This window comes from Monomorium pharaonis, unplaced genomic scaffold, assembly GCF_013373865.1.
Source record: "Monomorium pharaonis isolate MP-MQ-018 unplaced genomic scaffold, ASM1337386v2 scaffold_34, whole genome shotgun sequence".
In the NCBI taxonomy this organism is placed as follows: Eukaryota; Metazoa; Arthropoda; class Insecta; order Hymenoptera; family Formicidae; genus Monomorium; species Monomorium pharaonis.
Window position 1 is genome coordinate 1,411 of NW_023415626.1, and position 27,709 is coordinate 29,119.

Consider the following 27,709-nt stretch of genomic DNA (forward strand, 5'->3'; position numbering starts at 1 on the left):
ATTACCTTACCCGTGTTAGTCACGTCGTCGCTAGTGAATATTAACGTGTGGCCCACACAGTGGATCACGCCATCCTCAAAAAATATGCTCGTTGTAAACGCGTTAATTTATATTCTTTCATGTATTTAAAAATTATAATGCGTGACACAACTCATCGCTTCATAGTATAAGGTATGACATAGGTCAATTATGTAAATTATTCATGCCATTAAACACATTTGAAATGACAATGGATGACCATCGAATATCCAATTGTCACCTAATACGAGGTATTCGTACCGAATATTATAAATAGAAGACTAGAGTTAATTTTCTTCACAAGTAGAGGCACGTACTATTGAATAGTGAGGTATACCTTAACCGCTGCAACGTTTTGTGACTTGATTTGCAAGTATATAGAAGTGAAAGGTAAAATTCGTTGTATACATTAACAACATTAAAAAACTAATTACAACACGAAAATTATCCTGTCAATTCTTTGCTAAGTCTTTTATAATCAAATTCAAGTTTAAATATCGTAATCAATATAATCAATATTTTTGACAAACATATTATTACGCATTATGCATTGTTATGCATTGTTATGCATTTCTAAATCCAAAATTTCTTATAATATATTTCGTACTATAAGACAGTATGTGTAATTAAAAAATACAAACCTTATTGCATGTATCAAGATCAATTAGATTAATAAAATTAACATATTGTAAGTATAATATAAATAAAAACTTATTTATTTATCATTTTTATTTACACTTATTTGTGTTAGAAATACGAAGATAACTTTTTATTAAAAAGTAACTTAAAGCAATAGCTATAAGAAATTTATATTAATTTAATTTATATTGAATTAATATATATTTATATTAATTCTTTTTTGTTTTTGAAACCATTTTATTGGAATATGATAATTAACTGTCTTTTTATTTTTTTTTATGTAGTGATGTTTGTGCAGATATTTAAAAGAAAAGTTAGTATGGCGTTTCTGAAAGTATTAGTAAATATCGGCTTAATATTTACCGTCGCAACAGTACTTCCTGTTCACGGAAATTCAGGAGAACGACTGAACGCAACAGTCAATTACCGCTTACCAGATAACGTAGTTCCAGTGCACTACAATATCGAACTGATACCACACATGGAAGAAGATAATTTTACCTTTGACGGTAAATCCCATGTAATCATCGAGATCCGTCGTGCAACACGAAACATAAGTTTGCACGCGCTGGATTTGACGATAAATGAAACAGCGACGTCATTGATTAGCAGCGAAGTTCACGTACCGACAATGCATAATTATGACAATGAAACAGAAATCTTAACTCTTCACTTCGATGATGAGCTACCCTCGGGAATTTACAGTCTAAATATACAATTTGTCGGTATTTTAAACGATGATTTACATGGATTTTTCAGAACATCGTACATCGATGAGAAAAGGGGAAAAATGTGAGTACTTATATATTAAATTTTCAAAGTCTTTTAGTTATTATGCTTTTCTCGTAATATCTATTATTTGTTATAATTATCAATTAATTTTAACTTTGCAATCATCATAATATGTTCAAATTATTAATTCAAATAAAATTATAAAACATTTCTATACAGAAAGAAAGAAATGTGCAGCAAAGCTGCACTTATTTTATTTAACTAAGGGGATTTGATAACGTCTATAAAGAGATATGTTGATTAAAATATTGTATGCACGTAATTATAAATTTACAGCTTAAATATTTTAATCATTATATATTAAAACATCTTTTATTGTAAATATATAGTACATTATTTATAATTGTACTTATATTATACTATATATATTTCTAATTAATTAATTAATTATCAATTAATTAATAATGAAATTAAATAACAATTTAATTTATAATTAGATATATATATATTTTTTTAACAGATTTTTATCTGAAAAATAATTTTCTAAATATCCATGACTTAAAGATAAATTTTAATTGCACTGTTGAAAAATTATTTTTTTTTTATGTTTTTATACTGTATAAAATTGATTTATATGTATATATTACAATTATTATAATTACATTTAATTAAATTATATTGTGTAATTATTCTAATTAAATTAAGTTATCAAATTTCTAAAGAATTCCCTTTATTTGTCCATTTGAAATTTCATTTGAAAGCGTTGAATGACACATGTCACAGCCAGATTGCAAGAAATATTATTATTCAACATAATTCTGAAACCGCATTTATACACGTTTTTCCAAACATTTTATTCATTGTAACAATAGCCGATAAATTTATTTTGTTATCGAAAGCATATTACATTATGAAATATGATAGGTGGTTGGCTGCAACGCATTTTGAGGCGTGCGAAGCGCGACGAGCATTTCCATGTTGGGACGAACCGGCATTAAAAGCCACTTTCAATATTTCCATAAAACATCATCAAAACTACAAAGCTATGTCAAATATGCCGATATGGTATCAATCAAATGACGAAGATAACATGATGTGGACACACTTTCTCACGACTCCTGTTATGTCCACGTATCTCGTAGCGTTTGTAATCGCCGATTATGTTCGTGTTCCTAATGCAGATGGAACGGTCAATATGTGGTGCAGGTCGACATTGGCTCCGCACTCAAAATTTGCACAAGAAGTTGCTCAAAAGGCTAGGGATATATTAACAGAATATACTAACAGCACCGACAAAGTTCCGAAAATGGATCATGTAGCAGTTCCGCAATTATCATCTGCAGGTGCCATGGAAAATTGGGGACTTATAATTTACACGTAACGTAACATAACTTAACTCTTAAGATATCATCATGGATATTTCACGTCTGATAGAGTTTGATCTATAAAAGTTGTTCTTAAAATATTGGAAATAATTCAATTTTATGATTTTTTTTTAAATAAAATGTTGACTTCTTAGACAATTTAAATATATGATGTTTACAAATTCTTAGATATTATTATAATTACTTTAATAGATAAAATAATAAAATAAATGTAATTAATAAAATTAAAATAAAACATTATTGCCAGTCTAACAAAAACAATGAAACTATAAAACGATTAAGATCGTCCACACATATGTAGGACAAAAATTAATTAAATGCTTAAGATCGTCTTATATGTTAGCAAATATGTTAAATAGAAAAAAAAATAATTAAATGCGAAATACCCATGGCAGTACCAAGAAAATATTTTTTTGTATCTTAAAAATTAAGAGAAACAGAATGACTTAAATTATAAACACACATTGCAAATTAAAACCATAAAACTCTTACGTTTACTTCAAAAAATTTAAACTATTACATGTAAACATTAATTATATCGTACACTTTTACAAAACAAATTATATATAACTATATAAAATAATTTTTAGGGAAACATCTTTTACATACAATGATAAAAAAGATAGTTTGTATCGTAAACGACGAATAGCGATGACAGCAGCTCACGAAATGGCGCATCAATGGTTTGGTAATACAGTTAGCCCGTTATGGTGGTCTCATGTGTGGCTAAACGAGGGATTCGCGTCATTCTTCGCAGAGTATATTCTTAATGAGGTTGATTTAAATATTGTTCCAAAATTATGCGTTTTAAAAAATAGTTATTATGCAGAAGATAGATTAAATATTAAAACTATTGATTCATTACTTGTTTTAAAATAATGAGTGTGTGTGTATTTTAAGACTGTTATTAAGAAAATATTTATTGTAAAGATAATTGTTAGCTAAAACTCGAAAATTATAAATTAAGTAATTGATTTTTGCACAAAAATACTTGTTTCGACGTATGATATTCATTTTATATTAATTAATATTTAGTTACTATTTTGTTGAAATTTTTTAAAATTTCAATGCTTTCAGATTTTTCAAGAAGAACGAATAATGGATTCCTTTGTTATCAATATTCAGCAATTAGCCCTTGAAAGAGATATTGCTAAAAATATGAAACCTATTACATTTGAAGTCAATACCCGCAAAGAAATTAATACACTTTTTACTTATGCCGCTTACGGCAAGGGTAAGACTGAATAAATATCAATAAGTAAATCAAATTTTTTGAATGTACATAATACAAAGTAACAAGAAAAAGTAATGATAAAAAGAGAATTTATTAATTTATATATTAATTTGTCAGAAGAACGCGGAGAAACATGCATTTTATTTTAAATTTTAAATATTAACTTTTTCTATTATATTGGTTACATTTACAAACTTGTGATTACTATCGCATTATTTTAAGGTATTAGTGATATTTTTTATGTTAATATTCACAGCACCCGCTATACTGCGCATGCTACAACATACTATTACCGCTGAAGTATTTCGAAAAGGTATCATTAAATATTTACATAAACAGTAAGTATAACATAAATCTATTATTATCTGTATCTCAATAGCATAAAAAAGTATGTTATACTTTTTTATGCTATTGAGATACAGATAATGATAGATGTATAAAAGTTAATATAATAATATTAATGTAATATTTTTTAATTAATTAAAATTTAATTAATTAGTATAACGTTACGTTTAATTTTTTTACTTTTCTCGTAATAGTATTAAAAGTTTAATTATTTTACTTTTTACAATCTAGAAAGTAAAAAATTAAACTAATAACAAATTTATTTCATGCTAAAATTGCATTATTATATAATAAAATACATACATTATCTTTCATCCCATTTTATCTCTTATTTTACGTCTATTTTGTGTAGTGAATTCAGTTCAGTTACTTCTGATGACTTATGGAACGCTTTGCAAACAGCTCTCGACGAATCAGATATTCCACATAATACCTATAGATTGAAAGAGGTAATGGATACCTGGTTGAAACAAAGGCATTATCCTTTGGTGCGTGTGACACGAAACTACAACACCAATGAAACAATAATAACACAAGAACATTACTATCCAAAAAGAGAAAATCATAGCGTCGATAGTGATAAATGGTGGATTCCTGTAACTTTTACTACAGAATCAAATCCCGATTTCTCTAATACTTTGCCCACTCATTGGCTAAAACCACAAGATGAAAATATAAACATTGAGGGAGTCGATTCGAATGACTGGATCATAGTTAACATACAACAAATGGGTGAATACACTTTACTTATATATTTAACAATTATTTAATTAAAATTAAAAAGTATTACACTCTGAAATTTTTATTAAGTTTATTCAAAATTTTAATGATATATTAGTGAATTTATTTATAATTAACAATTTATAATAGCAATTGTTTGATACTTAAATATATAGAGAAGAAAATAACATTATTGTAATTTATTTATACAATAATTTTGTCAATAATTAGTATTTCTAAATTAAAAATTTAAGGATTATATTTACACATCAAATTATTTTTTAATGGATTTTAGTCTCAATGTTATGATATATTTATTACATTAAATATTATTTATAAAAATATATATAATAAGTCAAAGAGAAACAGAAATAATAATATAACTTACCAAAATAAATTTAAAATTAGTTTTAATTAAAAATAAGACGTATTTTGTTATAAAATTGCATATTTAGTTAAAATAAAAAGAAAATATTACAGAAGATATCTCTAAAAAATTTAATAATGCAATTTGTAATTTTCTTCTCAGGATACTATCGCGTTAATTATGATGATTCGAATTGGCGCAAACTTGCAAACTATCTCAATTCTGACAATTATACAAAAATACATGTGCTTAATCGAGTTCAAATCATTGATGATGCTTATCACCTTATGAAAGCAGAGCAACTCGATATCGAGATATTTCTAGAACTCGCAAGTTATCTGCCTCAAGATACAGATCCTTTAGCATTACATTTAATGTTTAATTTATTAAGGGAAATGGAGGAACTGTTCAAAATCCCAGAAATGAATAATTTTAAGGTAAACAATGTTATATTTAATTTAAAAAAATACATGTTTAATAGTTAATTAAAAGTAGCAGAATTATCAAATTTATTTTATATAATAATTTCTACTTATAGCAATACATATTACATATTTTGGATGAACATATTAAAAGTGTGGGATATGAAGAAGATCCTGCTGAAAATGATCTTACAAAGCTTAAAAGATATTATACTTTAAAGTGGGCGTGTAGTTTAGGTCACTCTGAGTGCAAGAGGATGGCTAATATTAAATTAAATGAAATTCTCGAAAACCCTGAAAAAGTAGGACAGGTGATTTTTGTCATTTAAAGCATATATTCTGGCATAGTAATAATAAATTAAAATAACAAATTATTTTTAATAACAATAACAATATACATAGTTAAGGATTAATTTTTTTTACATATAAGAATGTCTTGGGAGTTAAGAGAATGGACGTACAGTTACGGTATAATAGAAGCCAACGCCTTTACTTGGAATAAATTATTGGATACATATCTCATCAATCAAGACACAGAAATATTAGACTACTTGACTTCATCTGAAAATTTTAATATCCTGATTAGTTTAATAAATATGAATGCTTTAAATAATTCAATATTACAAAACAATTACCATTACATAATTTCAAACATTATTAGCAAACATTTAGACAAAGACGTAGTATTTGACTACATTTTAGCAAATTTAGAAAAAATAAGGTAGTATTATCTTTTAAATAATAATACGTTTTGTATAAATTATAAGACTTTATGTTCTTCATCTACTAATTATAAATTTTTTTAATTCTTTTATAGTGAAGACATTAAACAGATTTCTTCAGAAGAAAAGGGAATGTTAAATTATAATATTATTGCTAACACATATTCCCAGGAACAACTAAACAAGGTAAATTTTATTATCTTAAAAGTGTCATACTTTATTCATTTATAATTTACTCTAATTTATTATCAATAATTATGAAGGTTATAATTTAATATTATATTATTACACATATTATATATATGTATATATATATATATACAATATGTATTTTTTAATAATTAATTTTACATCAATTTATGATTACATTAATAATAATAATAATAATGAGTTCGGGGGGCAGTCCTCAAATGGGTCCCGCCTCTGACACTCAGACAGAGTCCATTGTATCTCCCCGTTGTCAGCCGCCCTTAGCGGGGCCCCGCTTCCTTCCAGAAGCGGAGAAGATCCTCCAAGGGCAGCTGTCCCACCTGATCCGGTTCCAGAATGCCTGAGCCCAGCAGGCGTGCTCTTGGTCCGACCAATACAGGGCAGTTCCCAAGAATATGGAGACTAGTCTCCTCTTCTTCGCCACACCACCTGCAGTCGGGCGTATCGCTACTGCCCAGCTTATACAGGTGATAATTAAGGTCGCCATGGCCCGTGAGCAATTGCGTCGCCAGCCTGGCGTCCCTCCTATTTAGGGATCTCATGCTTCTGGCCAGGTCCTCACCGGGACAGTCTCCCAGCAAGGCTCCGGCCTGTCTGCATTTGACCCCCGTAACTTTCCTCCAGTGCTCAAGGTGCTGGTCCCGGAGCCAGCTCCCGATCCTTCTCCTGCCCAGGCAGAAGGAGATCCCAACAGCCGGCTCCGGTCCCACCAACCTTGTTTCTGCTGCCTCCTTGGCAAGCAAGTCGGCTATTTCGTTGCCCTCGATCCCCGAATGCCCGGGGACCCATACTAGACCAACGTCATTATTCTTCGCCAGTTCGTCTAGTACAATTTTACAATCCCAGACCAACCGCGAGTTAAATCTCGGACCTTCCAGCGCTTTGAGCGCTGCCTGACTGTCCGAGCAAAATCTGATGCGCCCTCCCACCCTACCGAGCTCCAGTAGGTTCTGGGCACATCTCATGATAGCTACCACTTCCGCCTGAAATACCGTTGCGTGTTCGCCAAGCGGAACGACCATTCTTGTTCTATCGCGCTGGCAGTAGAGCCCAGCTCCAGAGCCCGTGCTCGTTCTGGAGCCGTCCGTGAACCAGACGTCCCCATCCCGAGGAACCGGTCCCTTGGAGCCGTCCCACTCCCAGCGCTTGGGAAAGCTTATCTTGTACCTTCTTTCAAAGGTACGAATTACTGGCCTTCTATCTTGCCCCATCGCAAAAATGGGGCCCGATAGAATTCCTTCAGGGAATCTTGTGTGCAGGGCTCCCGCCCTCCACCTTGATTCGCACCTCAGGCGGTAGGCCGCCGCTGCCGCCGCCGCCACTACTACCCGATCGAGGGGCTCGATGCCCAGCAGCATGCCCATCGCCGCCACCGGCGTGGTCCGCATAGCTCCCAAGGCCCCTCTCAAAACCAGAGCCCTGATATGCTCCAGCGCTGACGCGGCGGTTTTCTTCAGCACCCTCGGCCACCACACAACAGATGCGTATAGCAGCCTGGGTCTGAGTATCGCCGTGTAAATCCAGTGGACTATCCTCGGTTTCAGACCCCATGTCTGTCCGAATGTCCTCCTGCATACCCATAAGTAAGAGCATACACTCTTACATCGGTTCTCAAGATGTTCCCTCCAAGCCAGCTTCCTATCTAGGATTACTCCCAGATATTTAGCCGTCCCGGTTGGGACTAATCTCGTTCCTCCAAGGACTGGCCCTTCCACCGGACCTACCTTGTACTTGCGAGTGAATACCACAAGCCCGGTCTTCAGTGGGTTTTACCGACAAACCGGTCCTGCCACACCACTCCTCGACTACCTCCAATGCTCCCTGCGTGAGCTCCAGAAGTGTTTCCAAGAAGGGGCCTCGTACTAGGATAGCCAGGTCATCCGCATATCCCAATGTAAGAATCCCCCTCTCGTTCAGTGTTCCGAGCAGACTATCTGCCACCAGACACCACAAGAGTGGAGAAAGAACCCCTCCCTGAGGGCACCCTCTCTCCACCCAGCCACTGACACTCACCGTTCCCAGTGAGGCCGTTACCTGCCGCTTGAGCATGCCTTTGATCCACTCCACAATCTTCTCCGGCACACCTCTGCGAGCAGCCTCTTCACATACCACCTCATGCGGTGTGTTGTTAAAAGCACCTTCAATATCTAGGAAGGTGCCCACCGCGTAACCCTTCTTCTCCAATTGCTCCTCGATGAACGATACAGCAGAGTGAAGCGCCGTTTCGGTGGAATACCCCGTACGATACGCATGCTGGTTCGCGTGCAGCGGATGCCGCAGCAGAACCACATCCCGTATGTAAATATCCACCAGCCTTTCCAACGTCTTTAGAAGAAAGGACGTCAGGCTGATTGGACGAAAATCCTTGGCGGAGCTGTATCCCGTTCTTCCCGCCTTGGGGATGAACACAACTCTCGCCTGTCTCCAAGCTCTGGGCGTATAGCCCAGGGCCAAGCAAGCCCTCATTGTCCGCGTGAGCGGCCCCGTGATCTGTTCCAGCCCCTCCTGAAGAAGGGCCGGGAAGACCCGGTCCGGTCCAGCCGACTTGAAGGGCTTGAAACCTCCTACAGCCCTTTTGACCCTGTCGGGCCTCACAATTTTGGCTGCAAGAGACCAGTCATTCTCTCGTGCCCTGCATGGGTCCAAGGTTTCCTGCTGGATGTCTGCTCCCGGGTCTCTACAGAAGCCCGGAAAATTCGATTCCAGCAGGTGGGTCAGGCAACGTTCCCCGGAAACCATCGTCCCGTCATCGAGCCGGATGGCCTCCAAGGCCGCGTCCTGACTTCTAGCCAAGATCCTGCCTAGTCTGGCGGCTTCGGGTATCCCCTCCACCGACTCGCAGAATCTTCTCCAGCTCTCCTTCTTTGCCCTTACCACAGAGTCCCTGTAGACCTTCTGAGCCCTTCGGTGAAGGTCCCAGTCAGCCTGGCGGCCCGTGTTCCTGGCTCTATTCCAGGCCCGACGTGCCGCACCCCTGAGATCCTGCAGCTTTGGGCTCCACCAGGAAACCTTTCTGTCATTCCTTACCGTCCTCTCCGGACAGTTGCTTTCAAAGCTGTTGATGAGCGCCCTTTGCAGGTGCTCGACACACAGCTCGATCTCTTGTGAGGTCCCGTGTCTCTTGGGGAACTCCCTGAGACCGACAGCCAGGTCCTCACGGAATGAATCCCAGTCCGTCTTCCTTGGGTCCCTTACAGTCCTCACCTTCGCCTTGGCCTTTGCCAGTCTGAAGGTGATCTGTCTGTGATCCGACAATGAGGGTTCATCGGAGACCCTCCAGCCGGTCACCTCCCATACCAACCGCCTAGAACAGACAGTTAGATCCAGCACCTCCCTTCTCACCGCAGTGACAAAGGTGGGCTCGTTACCTCTATTGAGAATTTCCAGGTCGGTAGACACCAGAAATTCCAATAGCTTCTCTCCTCTCCTGTTGGTGTCCGTGCTTCCCCACACCGTATGGTGCGCGTTCGCATCGCACCCCAAAATGAGGGAAAGCTGCTCCTTTTGGCAGTACTCCACCAGGCGAACCACCAGGTCCGATGGTAGTGGGTCGTCCTCCTCGTGTGGGAAGTAACCCGACGCCACCACCACCCTCCTTCTAGTCCTAGTCTCACTGATGGCCTCGATCACAACCGCCACCAGGTCTCTGGAACAGAAATTCGGCAGCAGTTGGGCCTCTAACCCCTTGACAGCCACACAGGCCCTGGGTCGTTCATCTTGCGGAGACTTGAATAGTCTTCCGCACCCCGCCAGACCCCTAATACCCCCCCGGACTAGCCAGGGTTCTTGTATTAGTGATATGGCTGTGTGCACCCTAGCTTGGCGCCTGGCCAAAGCAGCCGAGGCTCCCTTGCTGTGGTGCAAGTTAATCTGGGTGAAGCCCACCCCGGTCCCGTCTACTGTGAAGACGAGGCCTTTGGGTCGGGCCCTCCCTTGCCCTTATCCTTCCCATCCTGGGATGCCCCGGTCACCTTGAAGGTAACCCGGTCCATCCCGAGATGAGGCCTGAAATCCAGTGCCTTCAGCTTGAGGACACTGGACTCGGGAATGCCGAGAACGAGGTTTCTGCCCTCGCAGGTAGCCCCCACGTTCTCCGCATGCACACGCCAGCCCGAAGTACTGATCCCCGGGTTCTGCCGCTCCAGCAGCCCCAGGACAGCGGCCGCGCCCACAGGTGGACCCGGGACCCATACCACTGCCCTGCACTGCCTTTGCAGCATCTCCAGTCCCACCACCCTGAGCCTGGCGCCCTCCCACGGTACGATGCCGCTGATTCGACTTTCTAGCCAACTCAGCGACTCCGCATCCGCGCATCTGACGACCGCAGCCCCTGCCCGCAAAGAGGTGCTGTCGAATCTGGGCAGGGGACCCTCCTGGATCCCCTGGATCTCCTTAAAGACCGCACCCCTTAGTTGCGCCACCCGCTCAACGGTTAGCGCTTCCTCGGGGTACCCCTCCGCGACAATCACCCTCGTTAGGGGGTCCGCGGCATCTGCGTAAGCCTGGGTCCCTTGGACCTTCGGCTTCTTTGTCGCCCCTTCCACCGAAGGCGGGGTCTCGGCGGGGCCCCTCCGTCGCTTACCGGCGGTGGTGCCCCCCGAACCCCCCAACCGGTGTCCGGGGGTCGGTCAAGGTTGAGGTCCCCGGAGCGGCCGGCAGAGGCCCCTCCGGGTTTGCGCCCGGGCCTGAGCCTCCACCTTTCGCTCCCGAGCCCTCTTCCTTTTCGCGGCTCCGGAGAGTTTCCTCTTACCGAGGTCCCCCTCCTTTTCCGCCTTAGCATCCGTAGCTTCGGTGCCTCCCGTGCCCCTTGGGGCCCGTTCGGCTCCCGAAACCACTCCTCTCTCCGCGGTCTCGGTGCTTCCCGTGCCCATAGGGGTCCGTTCGGCTCCCGATCCCGCTTCTGCTACTCTTCCGGAGTCCTCTGTCGAAGCCTCCATCGGGGTGTCTTCCGTGAGTTTTGTTTTTAATGTTAAATTTAAGCTCTCCATTTTGTTCCCACGAGCAGCTAGGGAAATAAACGGTCCACCCACGCAGAGCCCCGCATGCGTGGGTAAGGCTAAATACTCTGGGGTTTCGCCCGGTTCCCCAGAGGCATCGTTCAAGACACTGCTCCCCCAGTGCCACGCAGCCCTCGCCACGATGGCTTCCAGCTTGGCTTGGGGAGTTGGTCCGCGGTAACGGCTTTCCCCCCCCCTGGGCAGGGTTTTTACGCCCGCCGGGGCAGGTTATAACCGCTACTACCCGGGCGGTCCACCCGGGCACGCGGGGGTTTTAGACCCGGGCCAGGGTTTCCCACCCGGGCGTCCTCCTATCCGCCGCCCGGAGACGCGCCCGATAGGCACTCAACCCACGGGTATGATTACATTAATTTTACATAAAATATAGAAGTCCTTTAAAATAAAATTATAAATTTGAATTTAAATAATTATAAAATAAGAATTTCATATTGCATTTATTACGCGATTTTTTAAATTTTTCTAAGAAAAAGAACTTCAACACATTCCCAATTTTTTGCTTAATAATTATTTATAAACAAATATTTTATATCAAATTTTTATAAATACATAATTACATTTTAAAACATTAATAATAATTTATTTTATTTAGATAACCGATTTTATAAAAAGTAAATTTAAAAAAGAATCATTAAAACATTTGCAAGAAGCGATAGAAGATCAAAAATCCAGGCTGACAAAATTAACTGGCATAGCTAAAAAAATATTTGTAATAAAAGGAGGCAAACTGTAAAACAATCATAATCAGCCAAAAGAGTATAAGTATATATAATATATATATATATATATGTATGTATTATATGTATATATTTTTATATGTTTATACACGGAAAAATTCTATAGTACAAATTACTGTGGTAAGCAGTAAATACAAACCAAGAAAGGAAGTATAAAGATTTTTATTGTTTTTTTATCAAATTATATACTATAATAGTTACATTACTTATTGTATAATTTGTTTGAAATTATTCCTTATAATCTGTGCAATTACAGTACATAATAATTTTTAATATAAAAATTTTTTTTATATACTTATCTATTTCTAATTAATTCTAGAATTTGTCAAAAAACTATTTTTATTTACATAAGTTATAAATAAGTATATTTTTATACTACTAAAAATTTAATGCGTGTGTGTGTGTGTTTTTATACATGTAAATATTTCTTAAAATCTTTTATCTTATTCAATCTTGGTTGAGGTATTATTTTTTACTTAAAATATAAATTCTTTAGTTTTTTAAATGTTTATGAACTCAGAAAGAAATGTTAACTTGACAAAACTTTTACATTTAATTAAATTTCTTTTGTTTAAAAATTTATGCATTTAACTGAATAAATAAAATACTAAAATTACACATATATATATAATAATTTATTAAAATATATAAATACTTGAATTAAATAATTTAATTTAATTGAAAAATTCAGTCAAATTAACAACTTTTTTTCTCAGTGTAAGTAATAAAATTCTTAAATTGTTCTTTAATTTTGTGATATATATTGTAACTTTGATTAAAACTGTTTCAAGAGCAATATAAAGACCAAGACAAATATAACGAGCGCAGTTTACGTGAACTAGAAATGATTAAACTTTATACAAAAGTAATTATTAGGCAAGATCTGCTGTAGACCACTATTGACCGTTTCATCTTTAAGTTTGATATTTTTATGAAATCTAATCTTATTATTGTGTGTGTGCGCGTGCGCGCGTGCATCTATATAAGTAATTTAGTAATATATATAAATAATTTTTATATAATTGGTTGTACTTATTATTTAAATATATTATATTTTATAATGTAACTAGCTATGCCCTGCCACGCGTTGCTGTGGCTCTCTATTCTTATGCTACGTTTTTTTCAAATTTCTTTGCTTTCGTTGTTTAATTTTTAAGAGCCTTGCTTTAATGTTGCTCTTTTTATTTTATTTTTGAATAAGCATTTATCTATCTTTAATAAATCTAATATTCATTTATTCACGTACTTCTAACTTTTTTTTCTAAAAGCTGCCATGGATTTAGAAATCCATTCAAAAGACTGTTTTAAATAAGTTCCTTTTTTTCAATAAAATAACAGCCATCTTTATTTTTCTTATTACCTTAATTTAAACACAATAGAAACATTCTTCGTCTCTTCCGGTTTCTTCCGTCTCTTCCTGTCTCTCCCCGTCTCTCCCGTCTCTCCCGGTCTCTCCCAGTCTCTCCCCGTCTCTCTCGGTCTCTCCCCGTCTCTCCCGGTCTCTCCCCGTCTCTCCCGGTCTCACCCCGTCTTTCCCGGTCTCTCCCAGTCTCTTCCCGTCTCTCCCCGTCTCTCCCCGTCTCTCCCGGTTTCTCCTCGTCTCTCCCGGTCTCTCTCCGACTCTCCCCGTCTTTTTAACAACATCTTTATTATGACATACTTCCATAATAAATATTTTAAAATAGACTTATTGTTTGTTTACTTGAAACAAATAAGATTTATTTAAAATAAAATTATGTAAATAATTTAATATTATACTTTTTTAATTTGTAAAAAGATTATTATGACGATAATATAAACACTTTTGATGTCCGCATCATAATGTCATAAAATTTATAAATGATATATTTTTTTAAATTATTTTACTTGTTGAAATTTGTTATAAAATAAATCAAACAGTTTTAATATTGTTTTTATTTTGTAAGTTACTATTCTGTTGTAGAAATTATGTAAAAACTCAACCTTGAACGTGATACCTACCTATTGCTTAATATGCCTAATCCGCTTATTAACACTACGGTCACGTTAGTTGTTTTGACGCGGAGACACATTTTCACATTACGTTTGTTATACTTTGCAGTGTTACATTCACGCTTGTTTGATAACGCAAGACTACGTTTTCTGTGAATACAAGGTGCATACACGCATAAGTTTTTTTTAATTAAGATATTAAACATTAAGTCAAATTAAAATATTATCTATTATTATATTTCAAAAAAGTAATGTGTAAAATAATATTTTCAAAAACTTTAGTTTTATCAACTTATAGTGCATTATTTTAAACAAAAAGCTTTAATTATTTTATTTTGTGAAATTATTTTAATTTAAATTACTGATGTCCGAGAATGTGACAATTGAATACATCGAGCATTCACATTTAAATTTGTAATAATTATACATTATTCTTTTTTAATAAAAAAATTCTGATAATATCTTTGAAAATTGTAAACTAATTATTTTCTTCCAGAATGTTGTGCAAAATTATTTACATTTACACTTTTGCACTCATTGCGACAGAAGCTGCTGTTATTCATAATTCAAATCCCAACGACAAAGAAATTAATTATCAATTACCTAATCATACAAAACCATTGTTTTATGATCTTAAATTGAACCCACATCTCACACCGGACAATTTTAAGTTTGATGGTGAAATATTCATCGACATCGAGATTCTGAACCAGACAAAAACTCTCACGCTGCACGCAAAGAAACTAATAATAGATTTTACTCTTCTGGAACTCAAAATGAAAACAATCCACTTATTACATTCCTACAATGTACAGTAACAATGTGACCGATTTATTAAGTCTGGATTTTAACGACGAATTACTCGTTGGACGTTATATTTTATATTTGAACTTTACTGGTGTATTGAATGACAGATCATACGGATTTTATAGAAGTTCTTACAATAATAATGGAGGTGATACGCAGTAAGTAAAATTGTTTGTTTTATTGCAATCTTAAAACAGAAATATTGAATTTTATTATATTATTAAAATGTTTTATTTCCTTTTAAAAATATTTTACTTATTAAAATATTAAAACCCAAAACACGCGTTTAAAACTAAAATCTCTAATAGCTTTAAACGTTTTAAATGTTTAGAAAAATCTAAACACTGTGTGAACTGAAATATTTTTAAATAATAAAAATCGAAACAGAAGTAAAACATTGTACCTTGAATTACATGTTTTAAATTTAAGACTTTTTCTTTAACTCTGGTTCTAAATTTATATCCGCAGAAAATAATATACAACGGTAACATAAAGATATAAACGTCAATAATAACAATAAACAAAAATATAATTTATTGTTTTCAATATAATAATAGCTGAAATTTTAACAGATGGTTTGCTGGGACAAATTTCATGCCAACTTACGCGCGCGCAGCTTTTCCCTGCTGGGACGAGCCGGCATTAAAGGCCTCTTTTAAGATTGCCATCAAACATCATCGTAATTACACAGCCATTTCGAACACACCGGTTTCTGAGCAGTCGGAAATTGACAAGACAGACGAAAAGATATGGACACATTTTGAAGAATCGCCCGTCATATCAACGTACGTAGTCAGCTTCCTAATCTTCGATCTTCGTAATATAAGGAATTCCGATGGAACCATCAACGTCTGGAGCAGAGGCAACGTAATTTCCTCAGCGAGTTTTGCCCACGAAGTTGCCCAGAAGGCGGCGATCGAATTGGAACGATATACCAATAATTCCGTTCGGCCGGCCAAAATCGATCACGTTGCGCTTCCTGACAGATATGTTATTGGATACAATAAAGGCATGGAAAGTTGGGGGCTTATCACTTACAGGTAATGTCACGACGTTCACGTGCGTAGAAATGCAATAATATGTGTACGGAAGCATTGCAATATATCAAATATCGATGGCATAATATTTTGTAAGTGCTTTGGACGCATTAAAAACTTGCTATTTATTTATGAAATTATATTACAATAATTTTGTGCAGTTAAAAATTTTTATCTTGACAGCTATAAAAAAACATTTAAATATTATTTCAAATAATAATTTTATATACTGTTGAAAAATATTTCATTTTTCAATTTTGTCAGAGTTCTACAACACCTTAATTCAATAAATAATATACGTTACAATAACGTACGATTAATCTAAAATATAAATTATAAACTAAGATTTCTATTTGTACATTTTGTATATATATTATAATCATTACCTACAGGGAAACCGCAATACTGTACAATACAGATAGTAGTTCAATCGACACATTATACAGAATTGCAGAGAATATCATTCATCAATCGAGCCATCAATGGTTCGGTAATATTGTTAGTCCCTTTTGGTGGACTGATATATGGCTAAATGGAGGACTTGCTGAATATTTTAAATACTACATTACTGATAAGGTAAAAATTTAACAGCAAAGCTCACGAAGGAATTTATTTATATTATTTATTTTATAATTTTACATTGCTATAAAGATGTACACATCTTTTTTATTGTATAACAATTTTTTATTATATCTATGACTTTTTTCTGTTAAAAAGAAAAATACTTTTTTAATCGTAATGCAATTAAATATATTTTAAATATTTTTTTTATTTAGATATATAAAGATTGGAGAATTACGAATTTTTTAATTGTGGAAACACTGAATTCAATACTTATTATGGACAGTTTTAAGCACGCGCAACCTCTTAATTTAAAGCCTAATACTATTGGAGAAATAAATTTAAAATGTTCTTCACAAGGCAATCAGAAAGGTAACATATTTCTTTAATTAACAAGGAATAGAAACTTGCTGAAAATCAGAACTTGTAAAAAAATCGCAGATCTATATTCTGCTATTATTTCAGCTTTTCTACTTCTACGGATGTTGTCACATTGCCTTTCTGATGAAGTATTTCGCGTAGGTCTCATCAGATACCTTGATAAACAGTTAGTAAAACGTTACAATTTTATATCATAATATAATAAAAATAAATTTATTTAAAAAATGTTCTCAGACTATAAATTTACTAATATTTCAGTATTGAAATAAAAGCTTTTACAATATAACATAATTATTAATTATTTAATACAATACAATAAATCTAAAAATTTATAGCGTATTGAATAATAATATCAATAACAGTATTGAATAATAATTTATATTATTTTACTATGTATTATTGTGTATAATACAAAATATCAAAATGCAATATATTATAGTTTTTTGAGTAGTAAACTTATCTCATAAAATCTATATTTTATATTTTATAAATTATTATAAAAATTAACAAATAGCGCTGTAATAATTAGATAATTTTGAACTCAATATTATATAAAAAATAAATTATTAGCAAATACGGCGTAGCGAAACCTGAAGATTTATGGGACACTTTACAAGGTGCATTTGATGAAACAATGGTACCTCAAAACAAATTTAAAATTCAAGAAGTAATGGACACCTGGATAGAACAGAAAGGATATCCTCTCGTTACAGTAACCAGAGATCAACATAACGAAAAAATAAAAATTACACAGGAATATTTTCAACCGTATGAAAAAATACGTACACTTAAAAACATCAATAACGTAAACACTACGAACGTGAAATGGTGGATTCCCATAAATTTTGCAACTCGCACAAATCCAGATTTCTCGTCGACCTTAACCACGCATTGGTTATCACCAGAAACTGAAGAGCTTATAATCGATGATATCGACCCGCAAGATTGGATTATCGTGAACATTCAACAAACTGGTAAGATTTATACATCTTTATACAATGGTTTTATTATTATGAGTAACCATAATACTTACAAGGGTCATTATATTAAAATTATATAGGTTTTTATCGTGTGAATTATGACACAACAAACTGGTTGAAAATTGCTGGCTATCTAAATTCTGAGAATTACACAAAAATACATGTATTAAATCGCGCAAATTTAATTAATGACGCAATTCGTCTTATGTTCGCGGATAAATTAGATCCTAGAATTTTCATGGATATCACGAAATATCTGCGACGTGAAACTGATTATGTAGTATGGCATTCATTGTTTAAAACGTTGCGATATGCAACCAAGTTTTTTTCTTATAATGGAGGAGGTGAAATGCTTGAAGTAAGTTATTATTTTACATATTACAATATAAATCTTTAGACATAAGTGTTTTAGATGCAACAACTGCATAGAAAATTAAGAATAAACTAATGTTTAATTGTTTTAAAAATTATTTTTAATTGTGTACATTGTATGTAAAATACTTTTTGCACATACTTTTTACGTCTTTGTAATAATAATTGATTTCTAAAATGCTCTGAATTACTTTGAAATACAAATATATAATTAATTAAATTATATAATTTATATAATAATTATAGCCGTACATCCATTACTTGATGACTGCCATAGCACAAACACATCTACAGGATTATTTACAGAACCCAAATGATGATTATTTCAAAAATTTAACGAGAATTACAATTTCTGAGGATGCATGCGTCCTTGAATGACCCTACATGCTTATGGAAAGCACATGTTCAATTACTTGATTACATAGAAAATTCAATGATACTTACAAATAGGTGAATATAAAATATCGTGTATAGAAAAAGAAAAAAATAGTTTTATAATTTTCTATTTAGAAATGTTTATCTCTTTTTTTAAATATCTATTTGCTAAAAGTAAATAATATTGAGAAAGAGAAAGAGAAAGATTTTTTTATATATTTTTAAAAACTTTGCTTTAGAACTACATTCCAGAAGAAAAGATGGATGTTCTGTAATGGTATAAAACGAGCAAATGAAACTATTTGGAACAAGCTGCTGTATATGTATACAAACATGTCCGAACTAACATTGTACTGCCTTGGACACTCCAAGAATCAGACTATTATTGCAAAATTTTTAAATATGACTATATCAGAAGATTCACCATTAACAAAGAATGATATTCCTCGTGTTATCTACTCAGTATTAAATGGAGATTTTCCAAATATTGATATGGTGATAGATTTTATTGCAAATAACTGGGATAGACTTACAGCTATGTAATAATCTTATGTCTAATGTTTCGAAAATTGCACGCTTCGCACATTCTTTCAAACAGAATTATGTGGCCAATAATATTTTGTTACAGCGTAGACGATCCGACAAGTTTGATACATGATATTAGTTGGAATGTTGTATCTAGGAAACAATCGAAAAGGTACAGTTTTTGTTAAAAAATGACAAATGTAATACTTAACATTCCTATCTAAAAAAAGGAGATGTTAAATCGAATCGAATTTATTGTTGCCGCTTTTCCGAGATGCTGATTGGCTGTCTCGCTATAAAGTTGTTAAGTGCGTTGTGACTGTCTTCACTTCGTGTCATTTCCAGCTGTCAAACTACTTCGTGTCATTTTCAGCTGTCAAACTGTCACTTTTGATAGCTGATTGAAATAATTACAAGAAATCAGGGAAAAAGAAAAAAGAGCCAAATAAAAAATATACGAGAGGAAGAGAAAGAGAGAGAGAGAGAAAGAGAGAAAGGGGGGGGGGGGAGACGTAAGAATCCTTTCTAAAAAAGGGCATGGCATCAATACTCGCATCTCTCGAAGTATTGTTGTCGCTTTTCCGCGATGCCGATTAAACGTGTGTCAATAGTTTTTAAAAAAGTTATGGTGTTGTAATTAATAAAAACATTTTTTAAAAATTATTTTGCCCGGAAAACTTGAATTTTGAAAGCTGGACGTGAAGTGCTAATTGAATATCGACAGATTTATTTATTTTAACGCAGTTTTCATATAGTTCCGGACGCGTCCAATAATTTTCTAAAGAGTTCCAGTGATATAATTAATTAAAACATTTTTTAAACAATTATTTTGTCCGAAAAACTTGACTTTTGAGGGCTAAAGGTGAGATGCTGTTCAAATATCGACAGTTCTATTTATTTTAACGGAATTCTTATATAGTTCCGGACGCGTACAATAAATTTCTAAAGAGTTCCGGTAATATAATTAATTAAAACATTTTTTAAACAATTATTTTGCCCGAAAAACTTGAATTTTTGGGCTAGACGTGAAATGCAAATCGAATATTGACAATTATGTCTATTTCAACGCAGTTTTCATATAGTTCTGTACGCGTATAATGGTTTTTAAAGAGTTACGGCGTTATAATTAATTCAAACATTTTTTAAACAATTCTTTTGCCCGAAAAACTTGAATTTCTAAGGCTACACGTCAAGTGCTATTTGAATATTGACAGATCTATTTATTTTAACGAAATTCTCATATAGTTCGGGACGCGTACAATATGTTTCTGTAAAGTTCCGGTGATATAATTAATTAAAACATTTTTAAACAATTATTTTGTTTGAAAAACTTGAATTTCTAAGGCTACACGACAAGTGCTAATCGAATATCGACAGATCTAATTATTTTAACGTAATTTTCATATAGTTCGGGACGCGTACAATATGTTTCTATAAAGTTCCGGTGATATAATTAATTAGAACATTTTTTAAACAATTATTTTGCTTGAAAAACTTGAATTCTAAGGCTACACGACAAGTGCTAATCGAATATCGACAGATCTTATTATTTTAACGTAATTCTCATATAGTTCGGGACGCGTACAATATGTTTCTGTAAAGTTCCGGTGATATAATTAATTAGAACATTTTTTAAACAATTATTTTGCTTGAAAAACTTGAATTTCTAAGGCTACACGACAAGTGCTAATCGAATATCGACAGATCTAATTATTTTAACGTAATTCTCATATAGTTCGGGACGCGTACAATATGTTTCTATAAAGTTCCGGTGATATAATTAATTAGAACATTTTTTAAACAATTATTATGCTTGAAAAACTTGAATTTCTAAGGCTACACGACAAGTGCTAATCGAATATCGACAGATCTAATTATTTTAACGTAATTCTCATATAGTTCGGGACGCGTACAATATGTTTCTATAAAGTTCCGGTGATATAATTAATTAGAACATTTTTTAAACAATTATTATGCTTGAAAAACTTGAATTTCTAAGGCTACACGACAAGTGCTAATCGAATATCGACAGATCTAATTATTTTAACGTAATTCTCATATAGTTCGGGACGCGTACAATATGTTTCTGTAAAGTTCCGGTGATATAATTAATTAGAACATTTTTTAAACAATTATTATGCTTGAAAAACTTGAATTTCTAAGGCTACACGACAAGTGCTAATCGAATATCGACAGATCTAATTATTTTAACGTAATTCTCATATAGTTCGGGACGCGTACAATATGTTTCTATAAAGTTCCGGTGATATAATTAATTAGAACATTTTTTAAACAATTATTTTGCTTGAAAAACTTGAATTTCTAAGGCTACACGACAAGTGCTAATCGAATATCGACAGATCTAATTATTTTAGCGTAATTCTCATATAGTTCGGGACGCGTACAATATGTTTCTATAAAGTTCCGGTGATATAATTAATTAGAACATTTTTTAAACAATTATTATGCTTGAAAAACTTGAATTCTAAGGCTACACGACAAGTGCTAATCGAATATCGACAGATCTAATTATTTTAACGTAATTCTCATATAGTTCGGGACGCGTACAATAGGTTTCTGTAAAGTTCCGGTGATATAATTAATTAGAACATTTTTAAACAATTATTTTGCCCAAAAAACTTGAATTTTTGAGGCTACACGGACAAGTGCTAATCGAATATCGACAGATCTAATTATTTTAACGTAATTCTCATATAGTTCGGGACGCTTACAATATGTTTCTATAAAATTCAGGTGATATAATTAATTAAAACATTTTTTTAAACAATTATTTTGCCCAAAAAACTTGAATTTTTTGAGGCTACACGACAAGTGCTAATCGAATATCGACAGATCTATGTATTTTAACGTAATTCTCATATAGTTCGGACGCGTACAATATGTTTCTATAAAGTTCAGGTGATATAATTAATTAAAACATTTTTAAACAATTATTTTGCTTGAAAAACTTGAATTTCTAAGGCTACACGACAAGTGCTAATCGAATATCGACAGATCTAATTATTTTAACGTAATTCTCATATAGTTCGGGACGCGTACAATATGTTTGTATAAAATTCAGGTGATATATTAATTAGAACATTTTTTAAACAATTATTTTGCTTGAAAAAACTTGAATTTCTAAGGCTACACGACAAGTGCTAATCGAATATCGGACAGATCTATTATTTTAACGTAATTCTCATATAGTTCGGGACGCGTACAATATGTTTCTGTAAAGTTCGGTGATATAATTAATTAGAACATTTTTTAAACAATTATTTTGCTTGAAAAACTGAAGTTCTAAGGCTACACGACAAGTGCTAATCGAGTATCGACAGATCTAATTATTTTAACGTAATTCTCATATAGTTCGGGACGCGTAAAATATGTTTCTGTAAAGTTCCGGTGATATAATTAATTAGAACATTTTTTAAAACAATTATTTTGCTTGAAAAACTTGAAGTTCTAAGGCTACACGGCAAAGTGCTAATCGAATATCGACAGATCTATTATTTGAACGTAATTCTTATATAGTTCGGGACGCGTACAATATGTTTCTATAAAGTTCCGGTGATATAATTAATTAAAACATTTTTTAACAATTATTATGCTTGAAAAACTTGAATTCTAAGGCTACACGACAAGTGCTAATCGAATATCGACAGATCTAATGATTTTAACGTAATTCTCATATAGTTCGGGACGCGTACAATATGTTTCTATAAGTTCCAGGTGATATAATTAATTAAACATTTTTTAAACAATTATTATGCTTGAAAAACTTGAATTTCTAAGGCTACACGACAAGTGCTAATCGAATATTGACAGATCTAATTATTTTAACGTAATTTCATATAGTTCGGGACGCGTACAATATGTTTCTGTAAAGTTCCGGTGATATAATTAATTAGAACATTTTTTAAACAATTATTTGCTTGAAAACTTGAATTTTTATGGCTACACTACAAGGGCTAATCGAATATCGACAGACCTAATTATTTTAACGTAATTCTCATATAGTTCGGGACGCGTACAATATGTTTCTATAAAGTTCAGGTGATATAATTAATTAGAACATTTTTAAAACAATTATTTTGCCCGAAAACTTGAATTTCTAAGGCTACACGTCAAGTGCTATTTGGAATATCGACAGATCTATTTATTTTAACGTAATTCTCATATAGTTCGGGACGCGTACAATATGTTTCTATAAAGTTCCGGTGATATAATTAATTAGAACATTTTTTTAAACAATTATTATGCTTGAAAACTTGAATTTCTAAGGCTACACGACAAGTGCTAATCGAATATCGACAGATCTAATTATTTTAACGTAATTCTCATATAGTTCGGGACGCTTACAATATGTTTCTATAAAGTTCAGGTGATATAATTAATTAAAACATTTTTTAAACAATTATTTTGCCCAAAAAACTTGAATTTTGAGGCTACACGAGAAGTGCTAATCGTATATCGACAGATCTAATTATTTTAAACGTAATTCTCATATAGTTCGGGACGCTTACAATATGTTTCTATAAAATTCAGGTGATATAATTAATTAAACATTTTTTTAAACAATTATATTTTCCGGAAAACTTGAAATTTTGAGGGTTGACGGAAATGCTAATCGAATATCGAGAATTTTATATATTTTTAACACAGTTTTCCTATAGTTCCGGACGCGTACAATAATTTTCTAAAGAGTTTGCCAGAAAGTGAAAGTTTTGAAAATTGATTGAAAATTAACAGGTAACATTACATATAATATATTATAATTTTTAATTTATTTAAAGGGGATTAAGTATGGAGATAAAGTATGTAAGAGTGATATTAAGAAAACATGAAAATATAATATAATCACTAATTTGTGTTTAGTGAGTGAGAGAGGGGTGGAAGGAGGAGAGTGGGAGAGCGTGAGAGATAAAGAAGAGGATTAAATAAGAAAGTAAAGTGTAAGAGTAATATTGAACAATATGAAAATAATATAATTAATATCATTAATATTATAATTAATAATTTAGAGAGTGGGAGAAAGAGCGTGAGATAGAGAAGGGCATTAAATATGATAAAGTGTGTGAGAGTAATATTACAGAAGAAAAAAAAGTTGCAATGTTCAATATAAAAATGCTAAGTGGCGCGCGCGAAGCGCGCGCAATGTTGTGGTCTAGTATATACAAAAATGCAAAAAAAATTATTTAAATTTATTTTACTATACGTATATATAATATATTAAAATATTATATAATATATTATATTTATGTAACATAATAAATTTCTTGCGGCTTATGTAGAATTTTAGCTTTTGTACAATGTTAAGTATCAGACAATAAAAATAGAAAATAATGAAAGAGAGAGAAAGAGAGAGAAAATCTCTTTCTCTCTCTTTCTCTCTTCTTAATTCCTTATTTTTATTGGCTGTTTGTCTGGCATTATACAAGGTCTTTATATATAGAATTATGTCCTATATATTAAGGTAAAATAATACTTAAAATATCTTATTTCAGACAAAAACACTTTTAGGTAAACTTGGAATAAAAGTGCCACAAATATTAAATATCCAAGAACAAAATATGGAGTTGATAGAAACAATAGTAAACAAAATTCGTATGTGGTTTAGAGCATGAAATTTCGAACTCTACAGCCATCTCTACAATCTACGAATATTACATTCCAATAAATTCAAATATCGATTTTTCTATCAATAACTTCAGTAATATTATTGAAAATTAATATAAAAAGAATTTTTATAATTATTATTGATAATATTATGTAAATAAAATTTGCGCAGTATAAGAAAAATATTTAAATGCATTTAAATTCAAACAGATAAATTAATAAATTAAAAACAACTACTACCAATAACTACACTATAGAACATATTCTACTGTAAAATATATTGACACTATTAACAGATTGATTAAACAGATTGACAGAAAAACTCATGCATATAGCTATTTATTTTTATAAAACAAACTAATAAATCTATTATGTAGAAATGTATTTCATTTATTTATTATCTAATTTTAATTGTATGTATTTTTTAATAAATACTTTATCACATTGCAAGAAAAGTCATAACTAATCATTATATATTTGCTTGTCATCATCGGAAGAGATATAGATTTATCGTAGTACATAGTATATAGGAAGATGTATCATATCGTGTTAAATACAATCACATTTATACTTACAGAAACACACACACTTAAAGATTATCACGTAAACACGTGACGCAATACGTTTTATTAAGAGAAAATGTAAAAAATTATTGCTGTTATTCATAACGTTATGTATACGCGTCATATAAGAAATAACATAATATGTAAATAACAAAAAAATACTAGCTATAAAAAACAACAGACATATTCAATAAAGATTAATTCTTCAAAAACAAAAATATTTAACACAAAAATGTTGCAATAATAAGTGTAAATCGATGATATTTATAAAATCTTTTGAAGTACTATATAATAATCGTTTAAATGATATTTTCTAAAATAAAAGATTAAATAATGTAATTTAACACATTTTAAGCAGAAGTGTTTTATTTATTTAAAAATGCTAATTTTATTAAATTGATTAAAAAATATTATTTAAAATTGTGAAATTTTATATTATTTTATTCTAAAGAACATAAATTGTAACAATAAACTATTTAATTTAACATATGTAATACATTTTTAATTAAACATTGTATATCACATCTTAAGTATTATTTTTTAATATAAGTTTATTATTATTACCTCTTTTTTATTTTTTGTAATTATTATATTTTTCTGTATTATTTTAGATAAGTACTATTTAATTGTTGTGATATTTTTTCAATAAGTTACTTTTTTTATTCCTAGATATATTAGTCTCTTATTATCTTTTATATAGAAAGATGCTTTTCTAAAAGATTCAAAGCAGCAAAATTGGAGACTTATGCCATTATAGTAACACGGTCAAGTGATGACGTTGAAATTCTTTTAAAACATTTTTTTAATAACTAAGCATATATCTATATATATGGCATGCAAATAAAACGGTTCAAATATATACGAGAAGCAGATCGTTTCGTCAGTCTTATCAATATACGCACGCTTAATCATGCATAAGTTACATTATGGCAATCGTCAAAAGTACATTGGCATTAATCTTATTAATAGTTTACTAGCCAAGCCGGTTTTCTTCAAAATAATAAAGCAATAGATAATGAAGCGGTAAAAGATTCTGAAACAAATCAATTTCGTTTACCAAAACATATTGTGCCCATTCATTACGACATAAAACTAATACCTCATATTGTGGAAAATAATTTCACTAATGGCGAAACAAACATTGATATCGAAGTGCGCGAACCGACAAATGTTATCGCATTGCATGCTTTAAAACTCACAATAAACGAATCACTAACGAAGATTATTCGCAAAAGAGTAAACAACGTGAATTCTGAATTGGAGTATATCCCAAAACAACATGAATATAATTTTCTAACTCAAATTCTGACTCTACGATTTGAGGAGTCGTTGGATCCTGGAATCTACATGCTACATTTTACTTTCATGGGCGTAATAGATCCAGAAAATAGTTGGCAACGCGGATTTTATAAAAGATTTTATATTGACAACAAAGGAGCTAAGGTTGTAAGTAGTTATTTTAAAAGTTTAAATTATTAATAATTTTTATACTAATGTTACAATTAATTAAAACAAATTAAATCTTATAAACAAGCAAATTACATCTTTAGATAAAAAATATTTGTTAATTGATATTTTGTATAACAAGAAAATTCTCTCAAATTTATTAATTTTTTGCGTTTTAAAAATATACTTAGAAATTTAATATTATAACTTTTATACTGACATGTATTATACATATATTAATATTATGTAACATGTATTAAACATACATTTAACATATAAGGATGCAAACAATTAAAATTGCATAAAACCATTAAACAAAAAAACATTAAACAAAAGAATTAGAGTGTTAAGTAAGTGTAATTATTTTAAATAATATTTAATTATCTGTATTGATTTGATTACTAAATCACTAAACGTTTATATGTTTATAAGATCTATTGATTTCTTACAATTAAAGAAGGTACTGATGCCGTGACATACCACTTTGTTCATGAATTATATTATATTTTTTAATAAAATTGAA

The 27,709-nt window shown here is 32.8% G+C and overlaps 2 protein-coding genes across 2 annotated transcripts; both read left to right on the forward strand.

The window, feature by feature from the left end:
- The first annotated feature begins 1,071 nt into the window (after positions 1-1,071).
- LOC118648266 (aminopeptidase N-like) lies at positions 1,072-12,543 on the forward strand. Its single transcript, XM_036294589.1, has 11 exons — positions 1,072-1,449; positions 2,314-2,766; positions 3,365-3,548; positions 3,852-4,008; positions 4,265-4,346; positions 4,706-5,085; positions 5,603-5,877; positions 5,979-6,173; positions 6,282-6,583; positions 6,680-6,770; positions 12,402-12,543. The coding sequence occupies exons 1-11, from the start codon at positions 1,139-1,141 to the stop codon at positions 12,540-12,542; spliced, it is 2,571 nt and encodes an 856-aa protein (XP_036150482.1). The 5' UTR covers positions 1,072-1,138; the 3' UTR covers position 12,543.
- A 2,017-nt stretch (positions 12,544-14,560) lies between these two features.
- Positions 14,561-19,782, forward strand: LOC118648267 (thyrotropin-releasing hormone-degrading ectoenzyme-like). The gene is given in 13 exon segments (XM_036294590.1): positions 14,561-14,680; positions 15,014-15,308; positions 15,310-15,482; positions 15,897-16,364; positions 16,754-16,937; positions 17,138-17,294; positions 17,388-17,469; positions 17,874-18,277; positions 18,364-18,641; positions 18,902-19,021; positions 19,023-19,105; positions 19,270-19,569; positions 19,659-19,782. Coding segments are annotated over 12 exon segments (2,628 nt in total). The 5' UTR covers positions 14,561-14,680; position 15,014; the 3' UTR covers positions 19,744-19,782.
- The last annotated feature ends 7,927 nt before the right edge of the window (positions 19,783-27,709 follow it).